This window comes from Saccopteryx bilineata, unplaced genomic scaffold (assembly GCF_036850765.1).
Source record: "Saccopteryx bilineata isolate mSacBil1 unplaced genomic scaffold, mSacBil1_pri_phased_curated manual_scaffold_82, whole genome shotgun sequence".
In the NCBI taxonomy this organism is placed as follows: domain Eukaryota; kingdom Metazoa; phylum Chordata; class Mammalia; order Chiroptera; family Emballonuridae; genus Saccopteryx; species Saccopteryx bilineata.
This window is the reverse complement of record NW_027095501.1, coordinates 25,328-50,000: the sequence shown is the minus strand read 5'-3', so window position 1 is coordinate 50,000 and position 24,673 is coordinate 25,328. Positions and strand designations below refer to the sequence as shown.

The window sequence follows — 24,673 nt, the reverse complement described above, 5'->3', positions numbered from 1 at the left end:
AGCTATAGGATTTGTAAGAACACTGGCACAGCACTAATCTGAAATTTCTGGGCAGCTTTCTAGACAGACGGAGTATTCAAACCTTCTCCACTGGAGGGCAGCAAAAATAATTTTCTGCTCTACCGGAAACGTAATGGAGAAGAACTTTACGAAATACATAATGCAGACCAACATACATCAGACTGAGAAAACTGATTCCACCTTGACAAAGGAAAGAATCCTGTGACAAAAGCTCTGGTCCCTGCACTACACATGGGAAATAGGAGAGAAACAGCAGTGCCCAGTAAAAGCACACAACAGACAGACACTCATCAGAAACCATGCATATCACTTAAAGGGACGTAATCACACCAGGTACCTAACACCCAAAATTCTTTGAACAGACACATTCTGGCCAAAAAAGGGCAAATAGAAACAGGGTAACACATAATGACATGGAACCCTTCATGGCAAGGTCCAAATATCAAATACAAAATCAAGAACTCACAGGGACAGAAACACAGAAAACCCACATGCACACATAAACCGTAATCACCACAAGAGTGCTGCAATGCATGCTTCTCCAGTGAGCAATTGCCTTGTGCATACAGGTGAGCTTAGCACCCACGAAGACCTAAGCAGAGGAAAGATTTCGACCTAAACAGAAGACTGCAGAAGACACCTGTATAACTTCAAGGACACAGTCACACTGCAAGGAAAACTAGTATTGACCAATATAATAATAAGTGAATGGACAGACTAATGAAAGTAAATGGCTAAATGTATAAACATATCTATATGCATATATAGACACAAAAAAAAGAAATTTAGAAAAATAACTTTCAGTCAAAATTAAGAAATAATTAATGTACAAAAAGAATGAGAATATTCATTTCATCCATGAGTTTAAAAAAAAGAGGTACATAAATAAGCCAGGTAACTAATTAATTCATTAAACCTACGGAAAAAATCCAACAACTCAGTCTTTGAAGACAGCAGAAAAATTAACACATGCACCAAAGTATACACCAGCACAATCTGATAACATATAATACAAACTGAAAATTACACAGAAAAAACTGACACAACTAACATCACTCTCTCAGCTCCATCACTCTGTGCATCATCAAATCAGAAAGGTTAATGAAAGAGCCCTTTCTTTAAAGGAAAACATAATTAACCAAAGCATTCCTTGTCTTCCATGAAACATTCCTTCCATGTCTCTAGCACATCACTAGTTAAGTAAAAATATCATACCTTTCCATCTTCATCAGACTCTCCTTTCTACCTCCGAAGAGGAATCAGAAAAGATCTTTATCCTCAGCACTGTCCTCTTCTCAGCGAAGAACAGGAGATCATCAACATATTGAATTTATTTATTTATTTATTTATTTATTTATTTATTTATTTATTTTAGAACAGAGGAGAGAAAGAGCGAAAGACCAACAGACATTTAGAAATTGGGGAGGAGCAGGAAGCATCAACTTAAACTCCTGTATGTGTCTTGACCACATAGTGCAGGGTTTCAAACCACAGACCTCAGCATTCCAGCTTGAAGATTTATCCACTAAGCCACCACATGTCAGACAAATAGAATGAATAATGACGCACTGACATCATTTTCAGACAGTGATCTTATACGAAACCTGAAGTTATACTCATTCAAATGTCAAGAGACTGTAAGGCAAGGCCCCTATAAAATGTGCTATGTTCAAGACGTCCACAAAAGAGCACCAAAAGAACTTTCTAAAAAACTTTTTTGGAATCCTTTTCAGTCAGCGAGGATCCCTGAGAAGCACAGTAACTAACAGCAGAACTGAGCCCAGATAAACTTCTCAGTGGGAGGGAATGGAGAACCCTGACACAGGAGATCTTTCCTAACAGACTGTGAAAAGGAATGACCTCAGAAATGACACAGCCCTTTCATGTAAGCTGTCACTCTCCCCAGAGAACACGCTTCCTTTCCTAAAACCCCAGAGTCCTAGGAACCATGGAAATGGCCCCATCTCGGCATGATGCCCCTCTCGTGATACACGATCTCAATGCCCTTAATTATTACAACAGAAGACACTTCCGGACACTCTGAGATGACATCATAGTTCCCTGTGTGTACAGCAGAATTCCGCTAGGTGGCGGCACACAGGAGCGCTCGGGAAGGGAGCATGCGAACTCCGTACTCCGACGACACACTACGCGGTCTGTGCATCTCAGGAGGGGGCTATTACGCGTGACCGCAGTCAAGCCATGCAGGGACAGAGGCGGTGCCTGCAGCGGGGTCTCTGACAAAAGCGCAACAACATCACGCGCATGAGGCAACTGGGAACATGCGGGCCCCGCGGGACCCCTATTTGTTCTTCCCTATCCCTACTGTTCCCTGAAACCCACCGCCCCAAACATATGGGCTATCTCCTCTTTCTTAGAGAAGTCAGGATCTCGTCCCTCACCAACACCTTGAATTTCAAGGCATTTTACCTATAAATCCAGGAAAATGAAAACAGTGTCCCCTCACGACTCACCTCTGGTGAATTAAAGGACTGGGAAAAACACTGTACTGTGCACTTATACAAGATGCCATTGGGGAAAATAATACCTACTTGAGCAGTGTCTAAATTCTGTACGAATACCGGCAACGCTCCCAAAACTATCTGGTGCTGCATCCCTCACCCATTCCTCAGCTCTCTAGGGGACAAACATGACAGGCCGCTGCATCCAAACACCACTCGTCACTTCTCTCCCTTCACAGACTGAACCAAAACTACCTCGAGTCTTCTCAGGCCTGTCCCTTTCCTTGCAAACACAGAAAACTACAACTGTGACGAAGTGACACCCAGTAACACATAAACATAGCGATGAAGACACTTTTTGTTTGATGTATATGCTCCCCTCCCAACACCAGCACTCAGGCAGTGACGGTGTGAGAAATAAGAGGCTCGTTTCATGAACCTCCCCGCCTCCTTGCGCTCAGGTCCTGTCTGCTCCCTTCCTCGGACATCCGGACCCTCCGCGGTGACACAGACGGCTCCCAACAGCACGACCAGAGTCACTATTCCAACGCAGTTCTGAGCAAAATAACTCCTTCCCTCCTACCGCGCCCCCAGGACCGTGCAGGATGGGGAAACTGAGGCGGAGGTGAGGCAGGAGCCTCTCGCGGCGCACCCTCTCGGACCCCCGGCCGCCACGGACGCCGCCTCCACCCCCCACCTGACCGCGTCCTCGTGCCTGCCCCGCCCGGGAGAAGCTGAAGGACTGAACAGGAGACTCACCTGCGACCCAGCGCGCTCCGCTCTGCGCTCTCGGCCTTTCCACAAACAGAAGGGAACCCCCCCAACCAAAAACCTCCCAGGTCCCGTGTCCCGTCCACCTCCCTCCAGACCTTCCTGTCGGGTCAGGCCTCCTCAGGCCCAAGTCCGGCACAGACGACTCCGCTGTCTCCTTCTGTGCAAACCCTCCCGTCCGCCCCTAGCCCTCCCCTCCCGCCTCTGAGCGCCCGCTCCCCAAACCCCTTCCCCGAGCTCCTCGCTCATCGCCTCTCATGCACCCGCTGTTCCCAACCCCGAGGACAGTCCCTTCCGCCTCCGACCGCAGGTCCAGCGCCCTCCCTTCTCGGGCAAGATGCCTCTCACCCCGACCTGCTGGGACCACGGCCGCAGTCGCCGGCGCCTCAAGCGGCCCCTGGGCCTTCCTCCCTCTTCCCGGGGCTGCGCCTCCTCCGCCCTCCGCCTGCCCATCACCTGTCACAGACCTGCTGCCTTCTCCTCAGGTACTCACGCTGCAGGTCATCGTGCGCTCCCTCAGTTTCCATCTCCCAGACCTCCGCCTCAGCGGTGCTGTCCCGACTCCTGCCCCTCAGCGCCGAGGGGTAGCTGCGTCCACGCTGCCTGCCCGGACTCGCGCGGCTGAGGGGAGGGGAACGCGGGAGGGACGGCGGTCCGCCCCAGCGAGACCTCAGCTGAGGAGGGCTGCCTGACAACGGCATTCTGGGACTGTGGAGAGCTTCCAGCAGCCACGAGAACAGGAACTGTCCCCAAAGTTACTCTAGAACAGGCTGGAGAAGCTAATGTTTCTTTAAGGGTTTTACATTCAGAGCCCTCTCTCTCACCTACCAGAACTGTAACAGCCAGTTAGTAATGTTGATACCGGCACAGACATAGACACCAGCGTACATATGACCACACAACACACACACGATTTCTTGTGGCTCGTGGCTTAGATGACAAAGTGAGCAATAAAAAAGATGCCACTTTAGATTTAGGCAACTGATATGCACCAAAACAAGAGAATGCTATCCGGAACAGTCACAAATGATCAGGGAACACCTTTCTTTGAAAAAGCAGCCTGGAGGCTGAGACCTAGAGAGCAGAAACCGAATCACAGTGGCTGGCTGCACATAGCATTGTCCAGTCCACCATACGTGATGTGGTTGCTCACGACTCAAGGCAGGTACAGGAAGCCACCAATAGGAACGCCAAGAAACTACAAGTATTGATTGACTTACAACCTATACAACTTACCACCATTCGACTGTATGACTACAATTGCTACCCACAACTGCTCCGCGTCTGGCAGCGCAAGCTATGCCCAGCTGGGTGTATGACAGTGCGGACCAGCTTCCTACAGCACTATCATCTCAGCGTGCACCATTTCAACTGTTATCCCAGACTCAGTACAGCAATTTGTGTTTTGTGTCTTGGATATTTTTCATCAAACCCCTCCCAAGATGTCTACCAAGAGGAAATTGTCTTTGCAAATATTAAAACAGTTGTACTGGTAATGCAGTGTTTCACTTAAACCTGACGAATGTAAAGATATAAAACAAAATGGTGTAAAGATGATAACAATGACACAAAATGAACAAAGAAAATTATGATATATAACAATAATGAAATAAAATTATGAGAAAATATGACTTAAAGATTTTTATAGCATCATTTCACAGTACTGTACATGTACCCTAATCAAGTTATGACCGAATCGTGTTATAACAGGTCTGTCAACACCAATCGTGGTCATAAGTTGAGCAGTAGTTGTACAGTGAACAATGATTGGTTCTTTGTATGTCTCTCCCCCAAAGCCCTATCACTAAACTCAGTAAATGAAATATAAGGAACAACACAACTTTTCGTACAGCACCCTTGCTCTGCTGTTCCCGTAATGACTGAAAGTCTTTCTGCCACACTTTCTCCTCTCTTCAACGTTCATACAGGTCCTGTACACATACACTCGCCTCCTGGGAAGCTGCTCAGGTGTGCTGCGCTGCCACAGCAATTGTAGATCAGACCATCTGAAGCAGCCAGCAGTGTATGGCAAACGACCTCACTCCACACCACTGTCCTGGGTGTTCCCAGATCCCTGGTGGCACGAGTGCCCTGTGAGTCAGACGGGCAGATCCAGGAACCCCTGCATGCTGAGAACAATGTATCTGAACTGTAACCCCACTGAAACCCCTGTAGGCAACTGTCCTTGACTCTTAACTGAATCTTTCCTACTGGTGCTGCAATGGAACTAAAACCGACATTCTTCATGTATTACTTTCCACAATTCACCACCTATAGACCTGCTTCTTCACATGTTGAACAAGTGCCCCACAGAGCATCTCTCAGATGACACAAAGGGGAGACAAGATCGCTTATATAAAGCTTCTCATTCTCGGAACACCATGCCTCCAGACTGTAACTCGCAGAACATATTAAAAATACTGTTACTGATTTATTTTTCAATCAAAGTGAAAGTCATAAAAACAGTATACAAAGAATGATATCAATTTTTTAAAGATGTCTACAAATTTCTTAGGATATAAATTAAAACCTCATCATAATGTTTTCTAACATGGTCTTATTTTCCGGTCACCATTTGAAATAAGTGGAGGAACAGCCTGACCAGATGATGATGCAGTGGAGAGTATGTGAACCTGGCACTCTTTGAGGACTCAGCATCAAAAACCTGAGGACACTGGATTGGTCAAACACTCATCCAGCTTGAGTATGCAGTGAGTGGCTTCAGATGGCATCATGTACAGGAATCCATGTTCTCTGGCTGGAGCCCTTCTTCTGACACAGTCACGAACACCGCAGGGGGAAGTTGCAATGGCCTTTCCAAACTGTTTTGCAGATCAGCAGCATGGATGCAAGAAAATTACCTCTTATAAAATACTATTAATTCCCATTTTCACCACTAGAGGGAAGCAAAGTAATGTATCCTTTCCCATTGACCCCTGTTCAAGTGATAGTCCTCAAATGCAGAATGCATGGCAGCATGCATCAGAGGGTGACAAAGGATCCCACACTTGAAGAAGAGAGGATCCCAAGCAGATGGGTCTCATTCATCAGACTAACAGGAGAAGGCGTGACACAAAACAGTCAGCACAGAGAAGTCAGGACCCCATGCGCTCAATGGAGGCTCTGGGGAGCACTGCGAGTACCAAAGGAGGACCAAGGGCTTCAAAGCTAAAATTTATTCCCAGACATAATCTTGGACACAAAGATCAAGATTAGAAACAGGGTGATCCACGCTGAGACAGAACCTTTCATGTTAAGTTCCATACATCACGATGTAAAAATAGAAGGTCACACAAATTTAAGTCCATGAAAGCCTCAGATAGAACCACACCAAAAAATAGAACACACACCAGAGAAGCTGCCCTATTCACTGTAGCCCAAGAACAGTAGGCTCTGGGCAGAGGTCTCACAGCTATGAACAGGATCTGCAGCACAGTGAAGACAGGAAGAGGAAAAGCAAAGGGTAGATTACCCCTGCAATGGCTGAATCAGGCACAGTGGGATGACAGGCACCACTACCTAATAAGATAGTGAGGGAACTACCAAAGGATGACAATTGAAATTATGAAACAATTAACTAAATAGCCTAATAAGTAAATAAAGAGAAAACAATTAAATAAAGGGAGAAATGAATCAATGGAAGACAAACTATGAAATTGAATGAAGAATAACTACATAAAATATAAGGAAGCCAAATAAAAGAAGCAATACTTATAAGCAGTCACCTAAGGGAAGACAAGGCAAAGACCTAATGGTCAAAAAGACCCTCGGTCCCAGCACACTCTGCTGTACCACACTGACTGAAAAAGGAAACAGAATGACCCAAAGCATTCCTTCCCTTTTCAAGGAAATAGTCTCCGTGTCAGCACTGCAGCAGTTTCAGAAAGTAGCTATGTCACAGCAATCAATCTCTCATAGCCTATTATTCCTACTATGAATCGTACAGGGAATTTGAACCTACATGGTGACACCATAGTCACAATAGTCACTTATTCACTGTGTGGGAAACCTCAGGGACATGTACTTGTTCACACGAACCAATACCCGCCAACAGCGGACTTTCCATCAAAGACTGTTATTCTCAAGACGTCCAGTAGAAGGAACCAGAAATGTTTCATTATTTCAGGTGCCCTCCTCTCAGGCCTTTTTCTCAGGATCCATAGTAACCAGTGGCAGAGGTCAGACAGTGAGAATAGTTAACATTGTCAAGGACTATACAGCCCTGTCATGGGACTTCTGATTAATGTCAGTAATTACAGAGAAATGACCTCAGGAACTGCACAGCCCTATCACCTAACCTGTGATTCGCAACCACACAGTCGTGTCAACTATCACTTCCATTTTCAGTATTACAAATGAATGAAAGAGGACCAGCGTTGCATGGCAACACTTTTTTTACATAGACAGAGGGAGAGACCAAGAGAGGGATAGATATTGACAAATAGAAAAGGAAACAAATAGGAACTGTCTATTGTTTTTTGAGGCACCTTACCTGGTCAGCGATTGCTCTCTCATATCTGCCACGAAGGGAGAGCAGGAACCTGCTGCTCAAGCCAGAAACCTTGACGTTGAGGCCAGTGATTCTTGGGATCAATCCAGTGACCACGGAGTCATATTGATGATCCCACATTCAAACCAGAAGTCCAAAGGAACCCATGTGCAAGCTGTGCGAGCCAGTACTCAGACCAGAAATCTCAGGGTCTTGACCCAGGGTCCTCTACATCTCAGTCTCACAGTCTATCCAATTGGCAACCACGTGGACAAGAAAAAGCATTCTTCACATACAGGATTGGGTGATCTGGGTAAAAACTCAGTAGACACATCCTGCACCATGTCACTGGATCATGAGGGGGATAGGAAAGCATTCTCCCTGAGAAAAAAATCAGTGACATACTATGACCACATCCTTCAACTGTGAGTGGACACAGTACAGGAAGGCAGACTACTGGATGATGCCACAGGACCTCAGTCCTGCACTTCGGAGGGATTACAGAGAGAACATGGAGATCTGCCATGGGAGCATACACCGATTTACCCTTACAGGGTGACCTTCCCTGAGACATGAGCAGTGGGACCAGGGAGCACATACATGGGTACTGGCAGCAGACATACAGATGGCACACCACTTGTATTAGGAACCCTCCTGAAATCCTGGAATGTGCAGTCAGGGCACGTCCTAATCCTCTGACTGTTCCAAAGCACCTCTGCGTGGAATACAGAGATTCCCTGTCATAACACTGCTATATCCTCTCACACTGTGCATGACTCCCCTCGACAAATCACTATAACTGCTGGCCATACACATGTAATTCACATTGGCTATGAGGAGAAAACTGGCCCCCCTCAAAGGCATCTTCATCCCAACCTCTCTGTGCAGAGAAGGCACCCTTCATTGAATTCCAGGGAGGTGAAATGATCGGGGAGAGCAGGTCATGTGCAAGTCCCAACATGTCCTCTGGGCAAACAGCACTCAAGAACGAAAACTTAAATATGGATCCGAGTGCAGAAGAACTTGCCCTCTGAGGACATACAGGATCATTCCTCACCACCCCAGTATTCAACATATACAAGCATGGGCCCCCCAAGAGTACGGAGGTATATCTCTGACTCTTTATGGAGTGTGGACACTGTCCCCCAATAAAAATAGTGCTCCCTTTCCTGCTAATCCAGGACCGACATATTGAGAAAACCAGAGTAACAGGCAAGAGCACAGATGCTTCAGACAACATCTCGTGCTAATGGGACCAGGAGGGTCATGGGTAACTCATACATGCATTGAGAGGTTTAGACATGAGGAATGGGAAATAAAGCACATATCCCACAACTGCAGGAGTGAAGGTACATATCCTCCCCTGAGAAAAGTACTTCCTGCGCTCCCATGACCCGTGAAATTCATCGTCACATTCCAGTAACGCCTCCTAAGCTGAGAAAGAGTACAGGTGCTATAGATAGTCATACTAAATTTGCATCAAGACAACAGCTAGCATTTATGAAAAATGTGCTTTCAGTCAACAAAATCACTACACAGCTTATCAAAACAGTCCATGGTAGCACACTGCAATGCACACTATGGTTACAGTCCAACAAAGTACTGATCCAACACCTGACAAACTCCTTGGTACTTGAAAATAGCGAAATGAGAGAAAGTCCCATAGTAATGCAATTGTTAGCAGAAAAACCAAGAGCTTTTCACATATTTCACCCAGAAAACTCACTTGGACCCAGAAAAGAAGGGCTTTGCAGCACCCAGCACTGAACAGTGATGAAACACCTTGACTTCCACACTCAGGGAGCGCTGGGAGAAACAGACACGTGGAATCAATGCACTCAGCACCAGTAGAATCAATACAACAGCAGCTGAAACCCTACAACAGGAACAAAACTCTATTCCAAATGCTATATCATTCCCTTCTCTGATCGATGACAAGACTGAAAGAACACATGCAGTGAAGCACTATCTGCTCATCCAGGGCAAAGAAATCATATCCAACAATGCAAACAGAGGCTGACATACACATGTGACACACAGTGATGGGACCTCAAACCACACACTCATGGTAAGGGAACCCACCTCAACGCCAAAGACAACTTAGGAACAGGTGGGATACATGGACAAGCACTGCACCCCAGTAAACCCTGGGAACAAATAGAAGTATGGAAAATATGAACAAAGTCCTCGAGCAACACAAAATTAGCATGTCAACAAACAAGCAAGCAAACGGTGAGATGAAGGAAAAATCCTAAAGGACTATAATTCAAAACAGCCACACTGATCAAAACCTTTCTGAACTCTGGGTGAAACTAAAACACGAAAACAAAACTCTGAAAGCCTCACCTCTCCAACAAACCCAATACCAGAATAATAAAAAAGGAAATGGAACAAACAAGCAGAACACTTACAGGTCCTGGAAAACCAGAAAGGCAGTAATTTCAGCATGTACAACCTCTGCAGCCATCCATTTCACAGTGACAGCTGCTCATTTTCAACAGCAGTTTGTCATTTTTGGCAAGTGGACTAATCAACAGAAATGTACTGGAAACATAATCACTGAAAAACACTTTATGTCCCTGTTGATGGAGGAAACCTTAAGGGCCTCTCCCTGATGTCAAAACCCAGCGCCAAGAAACCCACAGTAGTGCCATCAACAATTTGCTCACTGCGCAGCTCCCCCTTTCTATTCCCTTCAGGTGGCCTCTACTGAAAAGGGTTTTCAAAGCTACACGCACCATGATGGCAAAGTTCCTAGCGTCACAGTGATCATACCATTACCGTAAAGTGGGGCCTGTCACAGCAGCTCTGGGTCATACAAAATGATGAACAAGCTGTGACACACAAACAACACCAGGGCCAGTATGAGCAAGCCACACACACACCCTCAGCCACAGGTCATCAGCATTCAACCCCAAACAGGTGCACAGACACAATACAGAACACAAAACCTAAAGTAAAGAGAGAAGACGGCAGAGACATCTATCAAGCCCTTCTTACCAGGCCACATCCATCAAAACAGACTTCAACACTACCCAAGGACCGCACCCTGAAACACGGACCCAAAGGCAATTCCAAAGCAATGCAGGACACCCAACATCTGTAATGAGAATGCACAAAGTACCCTACACCACATTCCCCGGCAGGAAAAACCCACCACTGTCAGCAATGCACCACAGGCAGGACACAGAGCCCATCCTACTGCCCTGTCCAGGACAAAACCAGGTCCTCCAGATTCACACACACCCAGGGTTCTGTAAACAGCACATAAAATAAACAAATAAATAAAGACATAGGGGAGGCACTGAGACTATGTCCAGTTGGAAACATACAGCAACAGTTATTGGTACCATGTCCAAGACACTTCGTGAACATGGAAGTCATGGAACCTTGACATTCCCTCTCAGCCTGCACCTAGACACAGAAAGACCAACAAACTGAATGCAGAGATCACTTTCCCTAAGTAAGTACAACCCCTTCACGAACTCTCACCTACAGCACCTTAGGAACAAAGAAGGTGACAGCCCTCCATCTCCCATAACAATCTCTTCTGAGCAGGCAGGGAATAAAGGAGGGCCAATGACTTTCCTCAGCACCTTCTCATTTGTACATCCTGTATTGATGATCCCATAAGATTGGCCAGGTATACATCACACATTCATCAGCTTAAACAAACATATTGGAAACCTTTTCACATAAAACTACCACCACCAGACAACATGTCACTATACCTAATGGGAAATGTGAGGGACTGACCTAATGATCTCATAAGTCATAGAGAGAAATTTGTTGGCATGCAGGAAAAACAGGACTGACAAGTGAAGCTTGCATAGGCAAACACCAAAAGCTTAACATATGGGAGGCGAGACTAATGAGCCATCAAACTGCTGTTGAGAATGCCAACAGTAACAGTGAGTTGACTTTGGCAAAGCCATCTCCCTGTAGCAGACCATTGGATAGACATCGGTTACAGTACCAGGAGTACCACTCACATCTATCATCTCGGGCCGCTGTCTTAAAACTCAGATATCAAGCACAGTGGAGCACAAGGAATACAGAACTGTCACTGTTGCCACAGTGGAATTCAGTAAAGGAACACCTCGTAAAGGAGCTGAACCACAATATTCCCTATCACAGTGATGTCATCACTCATAAAGGAAAAGATAACTTGAAATAACTTATCCTGCTCAGAAATACTGACATTCACATACACGCACAATCCACCAGGCAGGAAATAGGTCAGGACTTCCTCTTATCAATAAAAAAATGTCCCTGAACCCTCAGTGATCTGTGAGCTACCGTAATGACACAGAGGAGCATAAGGAATAACAGAGAAGGAGGGAATGACACAACTCTAAGACAGTCATGGAGATGGCATTTCATTTTCCATAAAAGGGTCGCATACCCCAACAATGGAAGGAACTGACACCTGCAACAAACAGTTTCAGAGAAATTGAGAAAACAGTGATGCCTGCAAAGACTGGAGTGTCTTTTTTTTTTTTTTTTTTTTTTTTTTTTTTTATAATTTTATTTTTTTAATGGGGTGACATCAATAAATCAGGATACATATATTCAAAGATAACAAGTCCAGGTTATCTTGTCGTTCAATTATGTTGCATACCCACCACCCAAAGTCAGATTGTCCTCTGTCACCTTCTATCTTGTTTTCTTTGTGCCCCTCCCACCCCCTATCCCTCTCCCATTCCCCCCTCCCCCCCAGTAACCACCACACTCTTATCAATGTCTCTTAGTTTCACTATTATGTCCCACCTACGTATGGAATAATACAGTTCCTGTTTTTTTCTGATTTACTTATTTCGCTTCGTATCATGTTATCAAGATCCCACCATTTTGCTGTAAATGTTCCGATGTCATCATTTCTTATGGCTGAGTAGTATTCCATAGTGTATATGTGCCACATCTTCTTTATCCAGTCATCTATTGATGGGCTTTTTGGTTGTTTCCATGTCCTGGCCACTGTGAACAATGCTGCAATAAACATGGGGCTGCATGTGTCTTTACGTATCAATGTTTCTGAGTTTTGGGGATATATACCCAGTAGAGGGATTGCTGGGTCATAAGGTAGTTCTATTTTCAGTTTTTTGAGGAACCACCATACTTTCTTCCATAATGGTTGTACTACTTTACATTCCCACCAACAGTGTATGAGGGTTCCTTTTTCTCCACAGCCTCTCCAACATTTGCTATTACCTGACTTGCTAATAACAGCTAATCGAACAGGTGTGAGGTGGTATCTCATTGTCGTTTTGATTTGCATTTCTCTAATAGCTAAAGAAGATGAACATCTTTTCATATATCTGTTGGCCATTTGTATTTCTTCCTGGGAGAAGTGTCTATTCATATCCTCTTCCCATTTTTTTATTGGATTGTTTGTTTGTTTGTTGTTGAGTTTTATGAGTTCTTTGTATATTTTGGATATTAGGACCCTTATCTGAGCTGTTGTTTGAAAATATCATTTCCCATTTAGTTGGCTTTCTGTTTATTTTGTTATCAGTTTCCCTTGCTGAGCAAAAACTTCTTAGTCTGATGTAGTCCCATTCATTAATTTTTGCCTTCACTTCTCTTGCCATTGGAGTCAGATTCATAAAATGCTCTTTAAAACCCAGGTCCATGAGTTGAGTACCTATGTCTTCTTCTATGTACTTAATTGTTTCAGGTCTTATGTTTAGATCTTTGATCCATTTTGAGTTAATTTTTGTACAGGGGGAGAGACTGTAGTCCAGTTTCATTCTTTTGCATGTGGCTTTCCAGTTTTCCCAGCACCATTTATTGAAGAGACTTTCTTTTCTCCATTGTGTGTTGTTGGCCCCTTTATCAAAAATTATTTGACTATATATATGTGGTTTTATTTCTGGACTTTCTATTCTGTTCCATTGGTCTGAGTGTCTATTTTTCTGCCAATACCATGCTGTTTTCATTGTCGTGGCCCTATAATAGAGTTTGAAGTCAGGTATTGTTATGCCCCCAGCTTCATTCTTTTTCTTTAGGATTGCTTTGGCTATTCGGGGTTTTTTATAGTTCCATATAAATCTGATGATTTTTTGCTCTATTTCTTTAAAAAATGTCATTGGAATTTTGATGGGAATTGCATTAAATTTGTATATTGCTTTGGGTAATATAGCCATCTTGATTATATTTATTCTTCCTAGCCAAGAACAAGGTATATTCTTCCATCTCATTATATCTTTTTCGATTTCCCTTAACAATGGTTTATAGTTTTCATTATATAAGTCCTTTACATTCTTTGTTATGTTTATTCCTAAGTATTTTATTTTTTTTGTTGCAATCGTGAAGGGGATTATTCTTTGAGTTCCTTCTCAGTTGTTTCATTGTTGGCATATAGAAAGGCTATTGACTTCTGTATGTTAATTTTGTATCCTGCGACCTTACTGTATTGGCTTATTGTTTCTAGTAGTCTTTTTGTGGATTCTTTGGGGTTTTCGATGTATAGGATCATATCATCTGCAAAAAGTGATACCTTTACTTCTTCTTTTCCGATATGGATGCCTTTTATTTCTTTGTCTTGTCTGATTGCTCTGGCTAGAACCTCTAGTACCACATTAAATAAGAGTGGAGAGAGTGGACAACCCTGTCTTGTTCCTGATTTAAGGGGGAAAGCCTTCAGTTTAGTGCCATTTAATATGATGTTAGCTGATGGTTTATCATATATGGCCTTTATCATGTTGAGATATTTTCCTTCTATACCCATTTTGTTGAGAGTCTTAAACATAAAATTGTGTTGTATTTTATCGAAAGCCTTTTCTGCGTCTATTGATAAGATCATGTGGTTTTTGTTCTTTGTTTTGTTGATATGGTGTATTACATTAACCGTTTTACGTATGTTGAACCATCCTTGAGATTCTGGGATGAATCCCACTTGATCATGATGTATTATTTTTTTAATATGTTGTTGTATTCGATTTGCTAGTATTTTGTTTAGTATTTTAGCATCTGTATTCATTAGAGATATTGGTCTGTAGTTTTCTTTTTTTGTGCCATCCTTGCCTGGTTTTGGTATGAGGGTTATGTTGGCCTCATAAAATGTGTTTGGAAGTATTGCTTCTTCTTCAATTTTTTGGAAGACTTTGAGTAGAATAGGAACCAAGTCTTCTTTGAATGTTTGATAAAATTCGCTGGTATAGCCATCAGGGCCTGGACTTTTATTTTTGGGGAGGTTTTTAATGGTTTTTTCTATTTCTTCTCTACTGATAGGTCTGTTTAGGCTTTCTGCTTCTTCTTGACTCAGTCTAGGAAGGTTGTATTGTTCTAGGAATTTATCCATTTCTTCTAGGTTGTTGAATTTAGTGGCATAAAGTTTTTCATAGTATTCTACAATAATTCTTTGTATATCTACGGTGTCCGTGGTGATTTCTCCTCTTTCATTTTGGATTTTGTTTATATGAGTTCTTTCTCTTTTTTCCTTGGTAAGTCTTGCCAAGGGTTTGTCAATTTTGTTGATCTTTTCAAAGAACCAGCTCCTTGTTCTATTAATTTTTTCTATAGTTTTTCTGTTCTCTAATTCATTTATTTCTGCTCTGATTTTTATTATCTCCTTTCTTCGGCTGGTTTTGGGTTGTCTTTGTTCTTCTTTTTCTAGTTCCTTAAGGTGGGAAGTTAAGTGGTTCACTTGGGCTCTCTCTTGTTTGTTCATATATGCCTGAAGCGATATGAACTTCCCTCTTATCACTGCTTTTGCTGCATCCCATAGATTCTGATATGTCGTATTGTCATTTTCATTAGTCTGCATATATCTTTTGATCTCTGCACTTATTTCTTCTTTGACCCATTCATTTTTTAAAAGTATGTTGTTTAGTTTCCACATTTTTGTGGGATTTTTTTCCTCTTTTTTGCAGTTGAATTCTAGTTTCAAGGCTTTATGATCAGAAAATATGCTTGGTACAACTTCAATTTTTCTGAATTTGCTGATATTGTTTTTGTGGCCCAACATATGGTCAATTCTTGAGAATGATCCATGTACACTGGAGAAAAATGTATACTCAGTCACTTTGGGATGAAATGTCCTGTAGATGTCTATCATATCCAGGTGCTCTAGTGTTTTGTTTAAGGCCACTATGTCTTTGTTGATTCTCTGTTTGGATGACCGATCTAGAGCCGTCAGCGGTGTATTGAGGTCTCCAAGTATGATTGTATTTTTGTCAGTTTTTGTTTTAAGATCAATAAGTAGCTGTCTTATATATTTTGGTGCTCCTTGGTTTGGTGCATATATATTAAGAATTGTTATGTCTTCTTGATTCAGTGTCCCCTTAGCCATTATGAAATGGCCATTTTTGTCTCTAAGTACTTTTCCTGTCTTGTAGTCAGCATTATCCGATATGAGTATTGCTACACCTGCTTTTTTTTGGATGTTATTTGCTTGGAGTATTGTTTTCCAGCCTTTCACTTTGAATTTGTTTTTATCCTTGTTACTTAGATGAGTTTCCTGTAGGCAGCATACAGTTGGATTTTCTTTTTTAATCCATTCTGCTACTCTGTGCCTTTTTATTGGTGAGTTTAATCCATTTACATTTAGTGTAATTATTGATACTTGTGAGTTCCCTATTGCCATTTTATATCTTGCTTTCTGTTAGTTTTGTGTCTTGTTTGATCCTTCTCTTTCGTTTTTCTATCTTTTGTTTTTATTTGGTTGTATTCCATACATCTTTCCTCTGTTGCTATCTTTTTTATCTCATGTGCTTCTGTGGTGGTTTTTTCAATGGTGGTTACCTTTGAGTAATGAAAAGGGTCCCTACCCTGTTCATTGTAGCGAACTATTTTGTGAGTACTTTTGCACTCCATCGTCCTTTGCTACTGTTAATCTCCGTCTTCTCCCCCTCTTTCTTTTTGTTGTTGTCACAGTTTAAATTTGGTTTTATTGTGTTCTTCTTGGAGCTTTTACTTGTGGCTCTGTTTTTTTTTTGTTCTTTGTATCTGATTGGAGAACCCCCTTTAGTAATTCCTGGAGTGGGGGTTTTCTGATGATAAATTCCCTCATCTTTTCTGTATCTGTGAATGTTTTTATTTCTCCTTCGTATTTGAAGGATAGCTTTGATGGGTATAGTATTCGTGGCTGAAAGTTCCTCTCTTTCAGGACTTTAAATATTGGGGTCCACTCTCTTCTAGCTTGTAGAGTTTCTGCTGAGAACTCTGATGATAATCTAATGGGCCTTCCTTTATATGTTGTATTCTTCTTTTCCCTGGCTGCCTTGAGAATTTTTTCTTTGCTGTTGGTTTGTGTCAATTTCATTATGATATGCCTTGGAGTAGGTTTGTTGGGGTTAAGAAAACTTGGAGTTCTGTTTGCATCTTGAACTTGAGGCTTTAGTTCTTTCCACAGGCTTGGGAAGTTCTCATCAATTATTTGTTTAAGTATGTTCTCCATTCCATTTTCTCTCTCTTCTCCCTCTGATATACCTATTATTCTTATGTTATTCTTTTTGATGGAGTCAGATAATTCTTGTAGGGCTATCTCATTATTTTTAATTTTTGAGTCTCTTTCTTCTTCTCTCTGTTGTGCCTCAAGTTGCTTGTCTTCTATTTCACTAATCCTCTCTTCTATCTGACCTGTTCTATTAGCTAAGCTTGTTACTTCGTTTTTCAGCTCGTGAATTGAGTTTTTCATCTCTGTTTGATTTGTTTTTATAGTTTCAATTTCCTTGGACATATATTCTTTGTGTTCATGGAGTTGTTTTCTGAGCTCCCTATATTGCCTTTCTGTGTTTTCTTGTATATCTCGGAGGATTTTTAGGATTTCTATCTTGAATTCTCTGTCATTTAGCTCCAAGGTTTCCAATATATTAAATTTTTTCTCCATAGATTTTTCCTCATCTAGCTGTGTTACCTCTCTTTCTTTTGTATCCATGATATTCGATTTTCTCTTCCTTAATGGCATCTGAGGGTGGTTTTGTTGATAGTATTAATGAGATTTAATAAAGAATAAAAAGTTAAAAAAAATAAAAAATAACAAATCGAAAAGAGTTGTTTTTTTTAAAAAAAATTAATAATGAAATAAAGAAAAATAAAATAAAATAAAAATTTTTTAAAAAAGGAAATTATTCCCCCCCTCTTTTTTTCCTCTCCTCTCCTCTCCCCTCTTTCTTGAGAAAATCTTGTAGTGGACTGTGAGTTATAACAAACAATGCCTGTGATGGAGGGCCTGAATTGGGGAAAAGTAATAAAGGGGCAAAAAAGAGAGAAAGAAAAAAAAAAAAAAAGGAAAAAAAAAAAAAAGAAAAAAGAAAAAAAAAAGAGCGTATGGACCCACAAAAAGCAAATAAGGAAAAAATTTGGGTCAAGAATAAAATGATTTGCTTTTAGGTGTTGGTTTTCTAAGAGTTATGATGAGAGGAATAAGAGGAAAATGGAAAAAATGGGGGGACAAATTAAAAACTTACTATTGTATTTAGTGGAACAAGAACTAGATAATATGGAGAGCCAGGGATGGGAGCACTGCTAGTGAGTTAAAAAGGTGAAGTAAAAACCCCCCAAAATGCCACAAACATAGGTTTGAGTCCCAGATAAGATAATTTGTTTGTTATTGAGGTTTGAATGAGAGGAGATGTAAAGGAGAAAGGAAGAAACTAATATAGAAGGTGAAAAGAAAGAGAGAGAGAGAAAAAAAGAGGGAACCACTAAAAGAAGAAAAAAGAAAAGAGAGAGAGAGAGAGAGAGTTAAGGGTTTTGGAGTGCAACCCTCATAGAGAGAAAGGAAGAGAAGAGAAAAGATAATGGGAGATGTAACACTTATGGGTAGTGTAGTTCCAGGAGAGGAGAGAGTAAGACCGGTAGAGAGTTAATCGGCCAAATTGGAGGAGGAAAAAAAAGTCTCAAGAATGAAGATAAGAGAAACAAACGAACAAATATAATAAAATGGGATAGGTTATAAAGTCTGCAGATTATTCTTGATTTTGAGAGGTTATCTTCTTGCTTTTTCTTTTCTCTCCCTCTTCCTGGTCGGTGACTCTGTACCCCGGGTTCTGCCCCTTTGGCACGCTCAGGTAGAGGTTTGCAGTTGATAAGTCTCTATGGCAATGTCATGTATTGTGCTTTATTCTCGTTGGGAGTCGAGGCTCATTAGCATTTATAGGCTCCGACAGTGAGAGAGTCCGTGTTCCTGGAGCCTTTCTCCTAGTCTTTCCTTCCTCAATTAGTAGCCTGATAGTCCAGGTATGGGGTTGCTGCTGCCTCTGCCTGGATAGTAAGAGGCTCAAATTGCTGGCAACTCCCCACTCTATTTCCACTCAGCACAGGGCTCTGGGTAGGGCTCAGTCAGTCAGAGCTGCTAGCATAATCAGGCGGGCTTTCCACCCACTCGAAGACCTCTGGCTCTGCCACTCTATCCGGTAACACAAGCGGGCGCCCACTTCCGGGGCGCTTGGAGGAAACTCTCACTCACTGTCTGCAACCAGGATATCCGGCCAGCAGTCTCACGCTCTGAGTGAAACCCCCAACCGCAGGGAAAAGTTGCAGCGTTGGAATTGAGTCTCGCTCCGTCCCCGTGTGCGGCTTTTGCAAGGCGCTGGGGCGGCCTGAGATTCCGCTTTGGCCCACACAAAGGCCCCTGACTCTGTCCCTCTCTGCGATAACATGGGCGCGCACTGCGGAGGCACTCGGAGGAATCGCTCACTCCTTATCTGCGCGCGCAAACCAGGATATGAGGCCGGCCGCAGTTCCCTCTGAGTGAAATAGCCTCCAGCATGGAAAATCCCCACCGTTGGGATTAGTTCTCACTCCCTCCCGTGCGTGGCTTTCCCAGGGCGCTGGGGCTGCCCAGAGACTCTGCCCTCAGCCCACAGAAAGGCCTCTGACCCTGCCTCTCCGTGGGGCAACACGGGCACCCACTTCCGCGGCTTAGGAAGAAATCTCTCTTCCACTAACTGCGCACCGACCAGGAGACCGGGTAAAATGGCCGCTCCACTTGTCTTTCTTTGTTTGGGTTTGGCGCGAGTGTTAGCTTGTATTGCCCAGGTTGCCACAGGATCAGATTTTCCTCGGCTTGGATCTCTGAGCCACAGCCTGATTCGGCCGTTTTTGCTGCGGGGGCCTGGATCTATTCACCCCCTTTGCCCGCCTCAGTTTCTATATTCACAGTTACCAGAGAAAGCCGCCCTGTTTAGGTTAGTGAGGAAGGCGGAGCATTTCTTACTCCCTATTTCCTTCGGGGTTTGGTTATATATTTAGCCAATTTTTCACTCAATCATACCTTTGGGTGTATTGCGAAGAATCTGGAAGCTCCAAGTATAGGTTTTTCTGTTTCTGGTTGAAGATCTTGTTGAGTTTTGAGGGAGATTTATCGGTATCGCTTCCTACTCCGCCATTACTCTGACGTCATCCTGGAGTGTCTTAAAGGGTCCTTGCAAAAGGACATCAAAAATTAAAAAGATTTCCCTTCAGTAGTGCTATTCCCAGAATGGCCACACGATGGCAGTCAAAAAGTTTTTTTTTGCCCCAGTAAGGGACCTCATGTCTGGCATCATTCCAGGAAAACAAACTCCATGGCAGTGTTGATTATACTGACAGAAAAAATACCACCCAGAGATAGGGAAGGATGCTGCCATCCCACTTTTGAGGCATCTCAGTGAAGGAAGAAAGCTTAGTGGCACCAAGACAGCATAATCGATGTGTAGAACCCAGGCACATACCCTCATCCCTTGATATTGCTTGCAAACAAAGCTGAAGTATAACTTGAAGTACCTCTCACTCAAAGACGATACCCAGACAACATCCAGATGAGGAACACAGAAGAACAAGGAAGAAATGGCAGAGTGGGACATCAAACCTTCCTGCCTCACAGCAAACAGTAGCACCTAAATCTAAAGCCTACACAGACAACCAGGACAGGAAGCCACACCAAAAAAATTTCCAGGACACTATACACACTGTAAGGTATTTTTCCCCACTGAGAAGGAAGGAATGGGCCAGAGCCACAAAGTGCGGAATAGCAAAAGGCTTTATTGAGTACAGAGCACGCATCCCGCCCGGCAAGGTTCCCTGGCCCCACGGAAAGAAAGATGGAGGCTAGGGAAGTTGCACGGATTAAACCGCAGGGGAGATATTTAAAGGGTCCCTCTAGGGAAGTGGAGCTAACATGACGTGGTGAAATTTCACTGGCTGGCAGACGATCGCTTCTTTCCAAAAGGTTCCTGGGAAGCTTCCTTTGGCAGGCTTGATTGTGGGCGGTCCCAGCCAAAGCTCACGGGCCTGAGTTCCCCACGTGACCATCCCTCCATCCACCAATCTTACACACACATATTCTAAGAACATAAATAACTGCAAAGCAAAGACTCTACAAAAAGAACCCACCTCTGCAGCCAAGACAGCATTCTCAAGAAGTTGGAAATCGAAGCATTTAAGACCACCAGATGGGTAATGTGGGAATTGAACCACAATGTAATAGTACATGCACTCTTTTTTTGTTTGTTTGTTTTATTTTTTTCTGAAGCTGGAAACGGGGAGAGACAGTCAGACAGACTCCCGCATGCGCCCGACCGGGATCCACCCGGCACGCCCACCAGGGGCTGACGCTCTGCCCACCAGGGGGCAATGCTCTGCCCCTCCAGGGGGTCACTCTGCCGCAACCAGAGCCACTCTAGTGCCTGGGGCAGAGGCCAAAGAGCCATCCCCAGCGCCCGGGCCATCTTGGCTCCAATGGATCCTTGGCTGCGGGAGGGGAACAGAGAGACAGAGAGGAAGGAGGGGGCGGGGTGGAGAGGCAAATAGGAGCTTCTCCTATGTGCCCTGGTCGGGAATCGAACCCGGATCCCCCGCACGCCAGGCCGATGCTCTACCGCTGAGCCAACCAGCCAGGGCCTGCACTCTTATTTTAATGCTGAATAGCAAGCAAAGTAACAAAGGCAGAAACTGATGACCCTACCCTATCTTTGGAATCACTTTGTAAAGCCAAGGTGAAGACATACCTTAAAGGTGTGATATGCAAAGCCTCCCAATCCCAACTGATCGCAATGCTGCACAGGAATGTCTTGGGGAAGTAAATAAAAATTGCCTTACCTGTGCTAGAAGATGATCTTACAAGTACAGAACAGCAAGGAGGCAGCACTGTCACAGCTGTCCCTATCACAAAGGCAAGTCCTCTGATCTCTGCAATGAGACAGCAAGCAATGCTTTTGATCAGTACCTTGTCAGGTCTGACAGCAGAACCCAGGCTCACAGTTGGATTGGGACTTCTCACTTGGAAACCATTCTCAGTCCATGCTGGACTACGAACACTGTGCAAGGGACCTCTAAAAGTCGAAATACCAGAAACGGTATTTCTCGGTTTCACACAATGCGATCCGAAAAATGTAAGTGGAATGTAATGATGTGCTCTAAGGAAGGTTCCCAGGAAGACTGCCTGCCGCATGCCCACAGCACATTTGGCAGCCTAACAAGGGACCTGCTCAATGACAATAACGTGTAGTAATTAAAGATATCCACTGGAGGGCGAAAGCGTTTCAAATCCAGAGCACAGTAGCTGTGAAGCTAAATCGAGCTGTGAATCAAGTGTCCAGAACCATTCAGGAAGACGGGTTTCACTCTTTCTCTCCACCGTAGTGAATCAAGGAATCGGGAAACCAGACGAAAAACAGAAGACAGTGTGAACAGGGCTTCCCAAATGCACCGCTAAGGAAGCCCTGCCGCCAAGCATCACAACACTTAAAGAAAGGCTTACAGAACATCAACAGAAAGGACCTATCATTCAAACTCTAAAAGAAGGCCCCCTAATAAGTGGACAGAATGAGATTAAGCAAACTTACAACATCCTGATCCCTATTCAATACCCACAGAACTCCATGAACTCTGTGGATAGTAACAGAGAGCACAGTGAACATAGGACTGTGAAAGACCAAACCCCTCACGTGACAGTGACATCTTACCTCTTGGGATCCGGTCTGTCACAACCTTTTCCCTCCCGTGTCCCTACTTTCTGTATTCTCAACTCATGCCAGATGACTCTTCCTTCCTCTGACCTCCTCTCTGGGGCATCCCACCCACAGACACTAGACAGCCATCATCAACAATACCAAAAACTTTAAGACAAGACTGAAACCAATACAACTGAACAAATACAACAAAGCCAATGCATCCCTCTCAGGAAGCAGGTTTCCATGCGATTCCCACATATGTCCATGGGAGGGCAGCGCGGAGCCGCACTTCGAATTAATTCTCAAGGACATCTACTCACCCAGAAAATAAAAGGGCCAGCATGCACCTCAAAGGATAACAATTCTAAATGTCATCTTAGTTCCCAGTACACAGAATATAAGCATTGGGAATAAAGTAACATGGGAATTCTCCACAAGGAGCAATAACAGAATGCACATCTAAATAACAGCACAGACTGCGAGCCGAGTCCATACAGAGACAACACGAAAGGAACAAAGATGAAAGTCTCACCCCCACACGTCCGGGAGACCGTACCTTCCGGAGATCCAGGAACACTCCTTCCATTCCAAACATGGGGGCAGGGGGTAAACATGCCGGTAGAGTTCCACCAGGGAGCATTAGCTGCATAACACCCCAAGTCTTACCTGTCTGGATGCACTGTCCAGGGAATCACATCATTTTACCAGCATGAGTCGGGCCCACCCACGTACATCAGTCTTACTTTTCCGGACAATCCCATGACAAAGACACTCACCATAGAAAGGGAACGAGACTCCGCAGTGTTACATTGACCACAGCAGAAGACTCCGTGGCTCCATCCGCCTGATCCCTTTGCAGCCAGACAGGCATCCAACCTCTTCAGATGCCCCAGCCTGGAATGCCTTCCTTTCCAGGAGTGGCTCTTCATGTGCAAATGTGGCAGGACAGACAGAGGAAACTCCTCACTTTGAGGCTCAGTGATTGGATCAATATCTAGCCCTGCTCTTTACTAACTCTGTCCTTTGTCTATTCCAAAGGCAGCTATTGGGGTGTGTGCTGTGACACTGACCAAGTTCTCATTCAGAGAACTCTGGAGCAGGAAAAAGATGGGAACGCCTGCCTTGGCCTCCCTGGCCTCAGTCCTGCCCACTCACACTCACCCCTCCCCTTCAGGGGAAAACCTCCCATCTGCCTCCAAGCCTAATACCTCTCCAGTAACACCTAACACCGTAGCCCTATCCCAGGAGCCACAAGCCCTAGACCAGGGGTCGGGAACCTATGGCTCGCGAGCCAGATGTGACTCTTTTTTATTTAATTTTTTATTTATTCATTTTAGAGGAGAGGGAGAGACAAAGAGAGAGGGGAAAGAGACAGAGAGAGGGGGGAGAGACAGAGAGAGAGAAGTGGGGAGGAGCTGGAAGCATCAACTCCCATATGTGCCTTGACCAGGCAAGCCCAGGGTTTTGAACGGGCGACTTCAGCATTTCCAGGTCGAGGCTTTATCCACTGCAGGTCAGGCAGATGTGGCTCTTTTGATGGCTGCATCTGGCTTGCAGACAAATGTTTAATAAAAATAATAATAATGTTAAATATATAAAACATTCTCATGTATTACAATCCACTCATTTCCTACCACTCATGTTCATGGTTGCGGGTGGCTAGAGCCAATCACAGCTGTCCTCTGGGACAACACCCAATTTTTATTGGATAATGCGTAAAGTACATGTTGGAATCCATGGGAGTCCGAAAGACCAGTCACAGGCTTTATTGAAAGGAAGAAAGGAACCCTGCCGGGCACTTCTCCCGGGGGAGAAGAGCACCAGTTACAGACTAGGGGCGAGTTATATAGTGTTTGGGAGAGCCTGAGGGGATACTGAGGCAAAAGTCCTGGTATGTCTGGAATGCTCCTCCTTGGGGGGCTTCGAGCATGTGGGTGTTGAATCAAAAGTCCTGGTGTGTCCGGAGCCCCTCCTTGGGGCAGCTTCTCAGCTTTTTGAAATTCCTCTGTCTCAGGGTCATTAGTCCAGTAAGGGTGAGGTCTGACAGATAA

General features: G+C 43.9%; 1 protein-coding gene across 1 annotated transcript in view; it reads left to right on the top strand.

The window, feature by feature from the left end:
* The first annotated feature begins 3,591 nt into the window (after positions 1 to 3,591).
* The window catches only part of LOC136318368 (uncharacterized), a 45,715-nt gene continuing 24,633 nt past the window's right edge, over positions 3,592 to 24,673 (top strand). Inside the window, 1 exon segment of the mRNA XM_066250703.1 lies at positions 3,592 to 3,739. Within this exon segment, the coding sequence (XP_066106800.1) occupies positions 3,592 to 3,739 (148 nt within the window).